General features: G+C 45.3%; 1 protein-coding gene and 1 long non-coding RNA gene across 2 annotated transcripts; one reads left to right on the top strand and one right to left on the bottom strand.

Annotated features, from left to right (window-relative positions):
* Positions 1-3025: 3025 nt before the first annotated feature.
* LOC119116365 lies at positions 3026-6621 on the bottom strand. The gene is made up of 2 exons (XR_005096267.1): positions 6298-6621; positions 3026-3308 (listed from the first exon to the last, which is right to left on the bottom strand). It is a non-coding gene; the product is annotated as an uncharacterized LOC119116365 (long non-coding RNA).
* LOC119116348 (PDZ domain-containing protein 4-like) lies at positions 3227-13452 on the top strand. Its single transcript, XM_037241662.1, is given in 12 exon segments — positions 3227-3337; positions 8443-8738; positions 8795-8882; positions 9063-9161; positions 9250-9312; positions 9605-9706; positions 10832-11995; positions 11997-12365; positions 12368-12426; positions 12428-12535; positions 12537-12573; positions 12575-13452. Coding segments are annotated over 12 exon segments (2520 nt in total). The 5' UTR covers positions 3227-3277; the 3' UTR covers positions 12650-13452.
* The last annotated feature ends 197 nt before the right edge of the window (positions 13453-13649 follow it).

The following is a 13649-nucleotide window of genomic DNA, read 5'->3' as shown; positions in this document are numbered from 1 at the left end:
CTCACGATGGAATATTGATTTTTGATATTTACTAGCTTGGTTTTCATTCCAGCTTCAGCTCGTCTTCTTCGACGCCTATAAGTGCATTTAGTAGTGTGTAACATACAATGTGTGAGTGTGTGTGTGTGTGTGTGTGTGTGTGTGTTTGTTCATTTCATTTTTACAAATCAATTTCCTCCTCGCCCTCAGCACATCTGCAAATTTGGTTAGAAAAAGTAGATTACATTTTAGAGTCACCAAAACCGGGTCTAACTTGAGGCGCAGGTGGTCTAACGCAATTTTAGTGTATTTAATCAAGGAGCAGGCAGACAGATTCAAGGCTCCGGTGTCTTTACAACAGTAGCAATGTTCTGTTTAAAATAATAATGGTAAAATACAGTTCCATATTTATCCATCGTATATAAATTAACAGCAAATAAGCACAGTAGATTTAACAGCATATATGTACCTAGGCATTGACGTCATTGCATCAAACTTAACCATTGATCCGTTTCCCCATCAATACCTCGAAATGGGCATTTGGTGGCACATTTGGGGGCCTGGTTGCTTCATGGGAGCGTCAGCGTGAGAGCAGACTTTATGTTTGCAGCATTTTCATCAATGATGGTGTAATAAATTAGCAGTTATTTTAGCATATTCTATTCGCCATTGATTTTGCTGTGGTATGTTGATGTTGGTGCGTGATGGTAAATGATCTCAATCTGAGATATAATACCAACCCACAGTGAAGATAGCCCGATATATTAAGGTCTTTGCACATTAGGTGCAGACAAACAGGCTTACTTGGTCATGCAAGGTGCAGTCGATGTGAATTCATAAAATTGGAAGGAGGAAAAAAAAAAGCAAACAAGTGGTGCTCTGAGCGTCACAGGAAATGATTTCACTCACATACAGGACGACAATCTAAGATTGGCCAGAGATTTGGATTTATTGACCACCTTTTTCTTGGCAGAGCCTAAACAAGTCATTGTGATTATCGCTGGCAAAAAAATTGTTTTTCGCTCTCCCACACAGTGATTTGCATTTTATCACTTGGCTTTGCTCCCTGTTCTCTATTCATTGTGTCACACCTGTTATTCACTTTTCTCCCCTCTTCCTCCACAGTGTTTCCTCTCTCTCCTTCTTTGAGGCAGTGCACGCCCCTCATCTAAATGCAGAGCCAGTGCTATGCTCCAAACCTGCTTTGGGCATCAACCACAGCCCTCATCCCTTTTCTTTGTCATTTTACAAGCGGTCAAGGTGAATTGCTTGTGTGTGGTAATTAAGATGGATGAACTTCCAGTTTATTTGCATGACCCCTGATATTCCAGTCGCTTTGCATGCTCGCATGCCTGCAGACAAGCAAAGCATAGAAAAAACAAGGAGGAGGGAGCGGACAGCAAATGAGGTGTGGGCAATATTATGGTGGGGGGGACTAGCAAAGAGAGCCCAGCCCTGGAAACAGAGACAAAAAGGGGTGGGGGGATGAAGAGGGGGAAATGTGGAGAGTAAAAAGCTGCTCCAGTCGCAGCTCAGTGCCGAGTACTGATGGGAAGACTCTCATCAGCGGCGAACAGGCGTCTATTGTGTTCCCCCCCGCTGCAGTGGGGGGCCGCATTTACCGCCCGAAGGGAGAAGCTGAGGACCACCCTCCAATCAGTCGAGGATGATTTCGCACCGATTGTGAGACTGCCGATGCAGATTCATCACTGGCATGCCGGGATGCTGGCCATGCGGGGTTTTTTTTTTTGCTTCCACACCTTGCTGTGGATTTGTCACATGGACTGAGTAGCAGAGGAAAGATGGACTAAAATGGTTTTGAATTTTGCTTCTGGAGATTCAAGTTCTTTCCAGGAGTTCTTTGATTTTAAAGTCTTTTTTTTGGTGAAGGGGGGGCTCCAGTTGTCATTAACTGTAATTGATTATTAAGTTGCAGAGAAATGGCAGCACTTATTCTGTCTTCACTTTGACTCAAGTTGTCAACCCCCTCTCGAAGGTTGCAATATTTCTGCGTACTTTGCATGTTTGCCTCCTGGTGTGTTCAGGTGCCAGGGTTGGGGATTACAACAGATACAGGTGTTGCCGAGGCTTGATGGAGGATTAGCTGCTTTAATAGCTTGTCGCCGGCAGCCCGCAGAGCCACGAACGCCTCACACGTGTCTCAAGCTGCGGCTGCGTTGACACTTGGTGCGGCGGGATTAAAGATAAAAGGTGAAAGCAATGTGATTGGACTCGGAGGGCAGGAACAATGGCCGGGAGATTGCAAGGAAAGTTATATTGAGATCAGCCTTTTTCAGCTTGTCTCGTGTAGGCAGAAGTGGTTAGTGTTTGTGACACTTTGCCGGGCTTCTCCAATAATTCAACAGCACAAAATCCAATCAGTCCGTGAGAAGATATTGATTGGTCTGGCCCAGGCAGGACAGTCTGTTGTCTCATCACTCATCTCAAGAGGTCACTGATGTCACTGTAAAGTACCATCCAGGCTCAGCCTCAAGCAATTATTGGTCTGAAGGAGTTCTCATCATATCTGACAACACCTCAGATCAATATGATGATTTTCTCCTGCAGTCTACAGCAATTTTGTGTGTTCAGTAAGAGGTTGGGCGTGTTAGTTTATTTGTGGACGGCCATTCTGTGTTTGCTTTGATGTGTATCAGTGGAGATTGTGGACAGGAAAATAATATGTGGTGCTCAGTCTCACATCAATTCTCCTCTTGTTGAGGTTCCTCGCTGGGGAAGTTGAAGAATTATTTCCTCCTGAATTGGAGGACCAAAGAAAGTGTGGTGCGGAAACCAAGCACATAGTAACTCAAAGAACAAATCCTTAAGCCTTGAGATGTGTGAGCCAAAAAAAAGTGCTGCTCATCAGAACTGATAGCAAGTCAAATTTTGCTTTTCGAGTGGTAGACAACACAAGTGGAGTGACTAGGGAAACCAACTTTATCCTGCACAGCAAGTTGATCAGAATCACATTTTGAAACCAGCACAAACTTTTTTTTTTTTTTCCTAAACTAAATTTTGCACCGACATTGGATTTAAAAGAGTCTTTTTTTTTGCCTGAGAACAGGTCTTCTCTTAAGTGTGTGGAACAAAGAGAAGATGAGAAAACTGTCATCCTGACACGGATGTCAGATTGCGTGTGACGCTGAAGTGGAAGAAGAAGAGTGTTCCATACCGCAACCCCGCAAGGGAGGGTGGGGTCCTCCCTCTGCCACAGACAAAGACCTCGACAGGTTCTTCCATAAGTTCCGGTCATCGGGTCGCTCTTGTGCGGTCCAGCACTGTGTCACACGTCACAATGGGGTGCAACATGTGTGTGGTCCAAAAGCCTGAAGAACAATACAGGGTCATGTTCCAGGTGAGGCCTCGCTCTTGCATCTTTTCCTCATTGCCTCCTTAAAGGGTGAACTGTACACACCCGGGCCATTCAAACCAGCTGAAAAGCATTCCGGTTCTATTGTGGATGCCCAGTTATACTGCATGATAGAAAATTCCCTGACTATGTAGACTACAATAATAATAATAATGCATCCGATTTATATTTCGTCATTTTCTCAGTCAAAGCACCCACAATGGCTATTTCAGGTACTCGCATATTCACTCTGGTGGCGGTAAACTTAAAGCACGTAGATTTGAAAAGAAGACTCCTTTAGTAGCCTATTTACCTCCTGAGCCACAAGCATGTTTCTTATATTTTACCTTCTTGTCCATCAACATGTTGTATACTATTTGCCTGTCTGTGCCAACTGAAAGAAAGTAGCAAATTAAAGTGTACCTCCATTTCGAGGTACTGATGAGTAGTTACCATATCATCTGACAACCCCTAATCTTAACCCTGTTTTTGTTTTGTGTCACTGTAATGAGAGTAAAATTGAGTTTGTATTCAAACAAAACATTACCATTTTGATTTAATTGGAAATTATTTCATGACAAAAATCTTGTGAAAATATTTCTTTATAAGTTCCCAGTTATCCTTAACAGGGTTGCACCAAACAGCATATGACCAACAAAATATAATCAGAAAAAAAGTGTACTGTAAAAAAGCCAAGGCTATTCATTATTTTTCTATTCTTGTGTTCAAATCAGTGATCACCATGGCAGCATTTATGATTATTTGAACAATAACAATAGACGTGGTTCTAAACCAGCAGTGTCACTCAGTCGCAAAAGGTATAGAAATAGCAGGAAGAGGAAGCAGTATGACTGTTTTTTTTTTTTCTAAAAAAGGAAATAAGAGAAGGGTTGCCAGGGTTACAGCCTGAGCACCACTGTTACCTTTGAGCTTCTTTAAGCTTGCACAATGCCCCCAGAGAGGTTCTGATGGCAACTGGACAATATTAGTGCTGACCCCAATGTAAGCCCTGTGATCACAAGGCATGAACGATCCTCAACGGCTGTGCTGTTGTTATCCGTGATGCCTGATGCACCTTTTGGGGGAGTGCCTCGTGGACATCGAGGGCAGCGCTACTTAATGGGGCTACTCCTGGTGCCGGGAGCAAGAAAGACAAAAACCGAGCCCATGCTAATGAGACGGTCAGGGAAAAGGAGACTCTCAGGAAATTCAGCTTTTTCTGCTCCTTGCCCTCATGTGTCAGAAGCAATTGGATGGACGGCAGATAAACAGCTTTAGGTCCCTTCAAGAATCAACGTTGCGTTAACTGTCTGGGTGGCGCTTATGAAACCATAGCCACCAGTCCATAAAACAGTTTTAGAGCAAACTCATTTTATGGCTGCAACATGTACCCAAAAAGCTGGCAAAAAAGACTAAGAAAGTCCAAATATACGCTCCACAGGTGAACAGCCTGATTGGGAGCAGGTAGGCGGCATGGTTGGCTATAAAAGTCGCTTCCCTGATTTGCTCAGTCATTCACTAGCAAAGATAGGGCGAGAAAATAGTCAAGCACTTTAGGGACAATGTTCTTCAATGTGCAAAGAATTTAGGGATTTCATCATCCACTGCCCGCACAAAATATCTTCAAAAGAGAATCGAAATCAACACTGAATGCCCGTGACCTTTGATCCTTCAGGCGGCCCTGGCAATGGCAATAAATAGAGTTTGGCGCTACATCCCTAAGGCTCATGTTTCAAATTCTTTTTGGAAATGGATGCAAAATTCAAAGGCCAATGAATTTGGTGACTTACATCATTCATGCCAAAAAACAAAAATGTGAAGTAACAATGGTAAACATGACCCGGTCCCAGCTTTTTTTGGAATGTGTTGCAGCCATAAAATTCAAAGTTAATGATTATTTGCTAAAAAGGAAGTTGATCCGTTTGAACATTAAATATCTTGTCTGTGGTGTAGTCAATTAAATGTAGGTTGATAATGATGAGCAAATCATTGTATTCTGTTTTTATTGATGTCGAACTCAACATCCTTAATTCATTGGAACTGGGTTTGTAAAAGGGAAGATAATGAATTATAAGTGAATCACTGGATGCGCTCACGTTCCTTTTCAGATTTATGCAGCTCTGTGCGTGCATGTGTAATTACTTTAATTGAAATGAGATAAAGTCAATGTTGGATACAGCAGGCTGCAGAAGCAGATGGTTCAATCGGATGGCTTCTTGCCCGATGAATAAAACGCGAGCGTCGTCCGTCCAGCCTCGCCAACGCTCATGATTAGTACGCACCCGCCACTGGACTACGTGCCGTGATGCACTTGTGCAGTGTAGCTTCAGTTGTTGAATTGTGTGCATGTGGATCGAGAACATGTGAACAGTAAACCTGGTAGCTTCCCCTGGAACCAAATTGGTTTCAAGGGAAGCGGCTTCCATGGCAACCGCTATCATTAAAAAATGAGTGTGTGTGTGCGTGCGTGTGTGCAACCATGCACTTCTCTGTCACCATTTCAGTCCAGCCTTTTTAATTAACAGATTTAAAGGACCTTCCTTTTAGACAAAAAAAAAACCCATCTTTGAGTCTCTTGAGGATGTTTTTTGTCTTCACATGGACTTCCAATTTTGTTATTTAAGGAAAACGAGAAAAGAAATATAATACAGTGCTATTTTTTTATTGGTTCTTTTTCCTTTTGCCTACTTATTCACCCCAAAATATATATATATAAATTAGGTGTGTTCTAAATTCTTTTTTTTTCCCAAAAACATTTAAATGATTAAGGCGATGCTATTTAGCCGAATATATCTAATATTATTTGTATTAGTTAATAACATTTAAGCTTGGCGCTCAATAAGATGGTGATCCAAATCCAATTCTGAAAAGCATTTCATTCAATGTAATTTGGCGTGATGCAATTACCTTGTGCGCTTTGCATGTAAGAAATCAGACGACATGCCCCTTTGTAATGTTGAATCTACTTGAAAAGTCTTTGCATCCTCCACGGGCCTCATCAGCAGGACTGCGAGGCCCAGTGATGTCAGACGACGGGGCTTATCGCGCGCCACTGGGTCAACTGCTCCCACTTGAATTGATTCTCTGAGAAGGTGGCGGCTGTTCACGCCCTCCAAGCGAGCGCAGAGAGGAGAACAAGCCATTGTGGTGGAATCAAAGCAGGCCACAAGGTTGATTTGCTTTTCCTTTTTTTTTCCCTTTGGCCTGCAGGGACTTGAGCTGGATAACCGCAAAAGAAAGACAAGGGCAAAACAACGAGTATTTATGTACATATTGATATACAGCATAGTTCTTTCCCTCCCCCTTTTTTTATGGCAGCGTGTTTATTTTGCTCTTTAAAGACCTTTCATATAAAAACTAATTATGCATATTTCCCAGAGGTCATTTTTTTTGTGTTTGAATCATGGCTGATCTCACTGGCTGTTTACGTCCACCAAAACAATTCCTTGAAAGACAGTTTTGTTCTCCCCCAATTTTCCTCTCCTTGCCTTCCCCCAACGTTCGGATCTCTTTCATCTCCATCCACTGGCGCAGCCTCCTCCCTCAGCCACCGCCCACCCGCTGTATGCGATTTTCATTTGTATGATTCCTCAGAGTCTTTAGCGGTTATGTTAATAAGTTTAATACTCAAACTACAGAAGTGCACATGTTGATGGTTGCTGCACTTTCCTCAATGTTTGTATGCAAGTGGCCATGACATTAGGTACACCTGAATGATTTAACAAGATCCAATCCAAGATAATGATGCACACTTTCATTAACTCTGATCGCTATATAAACATATTTACTGGTGATGGGTTTTTGAAAAATCTGGAAACTAAAATGTGGAAAAATTGTGTGACCCCAGAATTCAGTGCTGCTTAGTTCTCAGTCTCCACCATAAACATTTCAACAAATACCTTCAACATGTATAATGTATTTTAAATTCCCTTTAAATGAAGAAGTGTGACAGTGTCAGTCCAAAGTGTGCATTAATGTGTGATAGAGCCCATTTTTTAATTTGTCAATGCAGTTGCGCCTTTTAGTGTGGTCCCCGCTGAGTGTATAAATGACGGCCTACAACCCAGAGACGACTGTAGTGGATTCTTCATTAGCTCTGGGCAGACAAGTGCCATTACGTGGCTTCAAGTCATCTTCAAAGCAAGCCGAGCACCCTCATTGATAATGAATGAGAGGAGCGTATCCCCCCTGTCTGCTCCTTCACCTTCTTCCTCTCACTCATTGTCCTTTCTATCTGTCACTCATGAACCCAGAGATGTTTCCTTGTGGCCTTTCTTTGATGCTACGAATGCATTAAGAGCATGTGAACTTAATGCCGTCCCACTTCCGTGAGCACCTTCGAGATAGGAAACATCTTGTTTCCAAGTCATGAAGCTCATTTGGAAAGGCAGTGAGATTTATGACGACAGATCAGCGTGAGGAAGGACAAACACAAATAGTAAGAAGCGTGGGTTGCCATCTCAGGGGAGGGACAGCGCTGGCTAAATTGCTGAGGCAGCACGGCGAGAGGAGCCAAGAGGAAGGGAGATGAATGCCAGCATAAGGCAAGGAAGGAGGATGCTTGGGGGTGGGTGGTGTGGTGCTTTCAGAGCATTCCAAAAAAGGTAACAAGATGCTAAAAATTGTTGCCCCCCCCCAAGTGACAAAGTAAAAATATAGCACTTCTTGCCCCTAAGTACATTTTACAGGTATTAATACACTTTGAGATTTGATTTTGCGGGGCAGCCCAGATTTGTACTTGCTACTTTATTTAATTTTCCGCTGATGACAACATCAGGATATGTGTTGTGTCTTGGGCCAGCCTAAAAACAACAAGTGTCAATCAGGGAAAACCATATCAGTTATCCTTCGCCGAGTTAGCATTTTCACTGCTTCCCCACAGACAACCTACTACCAGTGCTTCTCAATTATTTTCTGTTTTTGAATTTACGAATCGATATCGGCTTGTGAAAAAGAAAATGGATTCAAATCGATTTTTTTTTAAACCTAGCTCTGCCCCTACTATCTGACTTAAGTAAAAAAGAACATGAGTACTTTTGCTGCCTTGAGGGCAATCATCATGATGTGAAAGGACGTGTCCGAACTGATCCATACGAGTCTGTTTCTTGCAGTTGAACAGAAAGGAGTTGTCCCGACTATCTGGTGATCCCACACTGGACATGAGGGACCCCGTACTGTCCAACATACTACGGGGTCGCAGGGCCCGCAGACGCGCAGGCTCCACGGGGCCTCCCGCTAGCGTGGCACCTCTGACCATGGGGATGGCCGACTGCGTGGACAGCTGCACCCAAACGGACATCAGCTTCCAACATATGTTGACCACGGGCAAGAGCAAGCAGTCACCGCCCAAGCCTCCGCCTTCGCCGCCTCTGCCGGCGCTCCTGGAGCCTTATCTGCTCAATGAGCTGTCAGTCACATCACAGGCTCTGTGTCGAGCTGACCTTTCACTAACCACCCTTTCAGTTTCCTAGAGCCCGTGTACTACGACCCCTCCGACTACTTTGACGTCTCTCAGCATGACGTCGACAGGCAGGATGAGCTGGAATATGAGGTGAGCGATATCAAAAACGGAAACTAACGAAATAACAAACTAAAATTTAACCTTCTGAAAATTCGACCTGTGACTAGAACACAATGCAATCAATATTCTTGATATGTATGCTCTTTGTAGAACGACTGTGACTGAAGCATCTTCCCATTTTTGTTTTGTTGTTCAACTTGTCTTTACCAGGAGGTGGAGCTCTACAAATCCCGTCACCAGGATAAACTTGGGCTAACCGTGTGTTACAGAACCGACGATGAGGAGGATCTCGGGATATACGTTGGCGAGGTGATGTTGACTGTTTTTTTAATTTAAGCATTGGCTATGACTTATTAGCACAAGTTCACTTCACAAAAAGCCTTCTCACTTCCTCCAGGTGAACCCAAACAGTATTGCTGCAATGGACGGCCGTATCCGCAAGGGGGACAGAATATTGCAGGTGCACAAAAACTCATCCAGTACCTTGCATGCATGAAGAATAATGAGCAGCATCACACACTCACCACATGGATGCATCATACAAATTCTATTTTGCAAATGTTCCTCGCAAGCTACTTATTCTCATTTTCCACCCTTGGCATCAATACATAGATCACATAGAGAAGCCATGCTGATTGCTAAGCTAACATGAGATTGATGTGTCGTTTAACACCCGAAGAAAGAAAAACCAAGTTAGGAAAGATGCAATAATAAAGGGAATTTATGTTTTTTGCTTTTTTGTTTGTTTTTAGATCAACGGAGTGGACATCCGAGACAGAGAGGAGGCGGTTGCTATTCTGACCAGAGAAGACAGCACGAATGTCTCCTTGCTCCTCGCACGACCTGAGATAGAGGTGAGAATATTAGCTAATTGGTGGTGGACGGGGTGCGAGCAGCCCGTTCCGTGCACTCGTTTAAAAATACACGATCGTCCTTTATCATCTTGTATGCGTCATAAGTCACTTATATTTGTTAACATTTACAGTTGTGAAATAGGAAAGAGATAATAGATTGAAAAATAGATTTCTGCTAGATGGCAAAATTAACCTGTTGCCATTCATACAGTGAGTAAATTTAGGATTTAGCATCTTAACTATTTTTGGAACATTTGCGGCACTTGCCATTTTTGTTTTCTGGTGTGCCGTTACAATTTTCGACTGTGAAATCTATACTGTGGCTCATTAAAGCTTTGGAAAAATTTAACTCAAACAAGCAATGAGGGACAGCTTGAAGAGCAAAGACAAATTATTCTTCTCACTTCTCTAGGTCACTCTGGATTTTTTTTCCGAGGATAAGCTCCTTTAACATTAGGTTTTTGACCAAATTTATTAGCAGACAAAATTGATTCTTTTTTTTGCCTACTCCCTGCTGCTTGTTAAAAAAGTCAGACTCCCACGCTCCTTGTAAGATTACGGCATCTGTATGCAGGCCACATTTTGCACACAGAATGCGAGAGAGGGCACTTATAACGAGCCTGCACAACACACGTACACATGCGCAACCTCTTCTTTGGAGAGACAGCTACCTGAGAAAAGCTAAGGCAAGACTACTCATTTTGATTCCAAAGAGGCAGCGGTCTCATTAGAGGGTAACACCCACAAATGTATTTTATCTGCGGCCACGCGGGAACGCCGAGCCGTCGTCCGCCGACGAGAACAAAGACCAACGGATCGATCGCTTCAACTGTCTGAATGCGGTTCACGTGCAAGCAATTAGGCGCAAGATCAACTGCGGTCTTTCGGGGCAACCTTCACTGGCTTAAGAACATTTGCATGATTTGCATTCCGGCAGCTGCCGAAGAGGAGGAGAAGCAGGGAAGGAGGGAAAGATGATTTGAGGTGCGAGCGTTTTAACTATGAGAATGAAACTCTTATCTCAAGGCAGCGCTGTATTTACAATGTTCTCTTAAGTATATTTAGTACAAATGAATGCTTGTAATAAAATATTCTTTCTCTGACATCATCTGAACTCTGCATCAGAATGACAACCAGGTGGTTCCAGACACAGGGCAGTTGGAGCCACTGGACAACGCCGTCCACCTGTTGGCCAGTCACAGAAGCAACACCGGAAACTGCGTAGATACCTCCGCCCCAGCTTCTGGGTGCCAGGATGGCTTCCCGAACCGGGATTCGCCCGATTTGCTGCAGACCGTGCTGAGCAACAGTCAGGAGCTGGACAGCGGAGTGGGCCGCACGGACGAAAGCACGCGCTACGAGGAGTCCTCGGAGCACGACCTCCTGGGAGACGACCACACCAGCGCCTCCAATACCAACACCACCAACACGCCCGGAAGCTTGCGCAAGTTTTCCTCCACCCGAAGCGACACGTCGCCACTACTGCACTCCCACGACCTCCAGTATAGCGCCGACTCCCTTTTGGGCCTGGACTGCATCGGCGGTGCACCGCCGGAGTCGCTGGAGGCTAGCGACAGGGCCTACACATGTGACCCGGTGAGAACGATGATGCCGGGGCTGACGGAGGAAGAGTGCGAGCGATACAAGGAGCTGCTGGAGATCAAGTGTTACTTCGAGAGGAGCGCATGCGGTGAGGAAGAAGGCGTCTCGCTGGACGAGAACAAGAACGAGAGCTTAACTCGGCACGAGATGGCGCTATTAGAGGAGGAGTTGCGGCACCTGGAGTTCAAGTGTCGCAACATCCTGCGGGCGCAGAAGATGCAACAGCTGAGGGAGCGCTGCCTCAAAGCTTGGCCTCTGGAGGAGAAAGCGGCCAGCCGTTGCTCGCTTGGCGACGAGTCCCGGCACCAGGCCCTGTCTGACATCAACGAGCTTCCCGAGAGGGAGCGCTCCGATAAGGACAGCACCAGCGCCTACAACACCGGAGGGGAAAGCTGCATGAGTACCCCGCTAGTCAATGAGAAGCACCCTTACGCTGACAGCCCAGAAGGTGGAGAAGCTCAACAGGAGAAGAGCTTCCCCTCAAGGCAGAGGGAGAGGGCAACCCGAAATGGAGGGGCCGGGGTCCAAGTGAACCTCAACCAAGCCGGGAGAGGATCCAACCCGGGAGCCCGGAGAGGTTCCGACGGAGGGCTGAGACGCAACTGCAAAACCAATCCTGCCAGCGGGAGGCCCGGCGGCCGCAGTGCCGAGAACAGTCCTTACATGTCTCGCCGTCACGCCCAAACCAAAGTTGGCCGCGCACTACCTGAGCTGCATGGCAGCTGGGCTCTCCATCAACCTCCGAAGTCCCCGAGAGGCCGGCGCCGACCCTAGAGGTGGAGACGTCAGCCCCATGAGTCTGGGGAGCACTTGTAAAGACGTGGGCCAAAGTGAAGCCGCCGGGCTCTTGTCCCCGCGGATGGAATGGAAAGTGAAGATTCGAAGCGACGTGGTCACGCTACGTGGCCAAAGGCCCGTGAGAGACCGCCTCCTGAAGGCGCTGGGCCATAAGATCCGAGAAGAACGCAGCGGTATGACCACAGATGACGACGCGGTGAGCGAGATGAAGATGGGCCGCTATTGGAGCAAAGAGGAGCGCAAGCAGCAGCTGCAAAAGGGGCCCGAGAGCAGCGGCGGCGCCGGGAGATGATGATGCAAAGCCGCCACGACTTCCTGAGGGGAGCGGGAGCAGGGCTGCGGGTCTCCCGGGGACGGGGGACGCCGTGCGCCCAGCAGAACCCACTTCCATCCTGGAAGCTGTTGCCACCGCAAGAGCATGAAGAAGCGCGTCGCAGATTCTGGACAACTGGATCACCATCCAGGAAACTGCTGACCCATGGGAGCCGCTCTGCGGATGGATCCAAAGTTTACAACCCGCTGCTGTCCGTCACCACGGTCTGAGCGGGACAATGTGTTGGATGAGGACATGCCCCCTTTTACACTGCCCTGTTGCCAGCCAGAGGGAGCAGTGCACACACCTCTGACTTACACGGACTCACAGAATAGTAAGGTCTACCCGTAAAGGCTAGCGTGAATTTTATTTCCGCTTTTAGATTTAACTTTCACCACGAAAGCCAAATACCTGTAGGTTTTTCATAGTAGCAGCATTAATAGAAAAGATAGGCATGTAAAAAAAAAAAAAAAAAAGGATTGGATAAGGACCTGTCCAGCTGGAATAATAATTCATAAATAATTGATCATAGCAATGAGTTTTTTTAAGTGATAGTGTGTAGAATGTTTTATTTTTTAGTGTTCATTGATTGTAAAATAAATGGTGCAACAGTTTTTGGACATCAACATAAAGTACCTTTTGAAAAAAAAAATCTAGAATTGTAGGTCCGCTAACCTCTGATTAATTCCATGGATGTGCGTCGCCATAGAGTAGCTGACACGTTCTCTCCGCCATCTTACTGCTATGGAGAACCAAAGGGGACAATCATGTGATCACAGATCAATGAGTACAACATGTGTAAAAACAGCAATGCACTCACCTTGTCACGTGAGGGAACACTAGAAGTCGTTTGACGACATTTCGCTGACACCTCTGCTGAGGAAATTGGCGGTAGGTTGCGACGTGGGGTCTCTGAGGCACCGCTTCATCGTGCACATGCTTCAAATTAAGATCCTTGCATTCTATTAGTTCACCACTAGATGGCAGTAAATTCTGCACACTGTCCCTTTAATGCTAAAATGTTTTACAATGAGTCAATTTTGATAAAAGGAGGACAAAATACAGTTGCTTTCAAATGTAGATAAAAGTGAAAAATCATGAGGAAAAATAAAGCCACATCTGAACACATACAGTGCCCTCCAGAAGTATTGGAACGGCAAAGTTAAAAGATGAATACGAGACAAAAGTTCAGCTTTTCTTTTCTACTATTTACATCAAGATGTCTTAAAC

This window comes from Syngnathus acus, chromosome 2 (genome assembly GCF_901709675.1).
Source record: "Syngnathus acus chromosome 2, fSynAcu1.2, whole genome shotgun sequence".
Classification (NCBI taxonomy): domain Eukaryota; kingdom Metazoa; phylum Chordata; class Actinopteri; order Syngnathiformes; family Syngnathidae; genus Syngnathus; species Syngnathus acus.
This window is presented reverse-complemented; position numbering and strand designations above follow the sequence as displayed.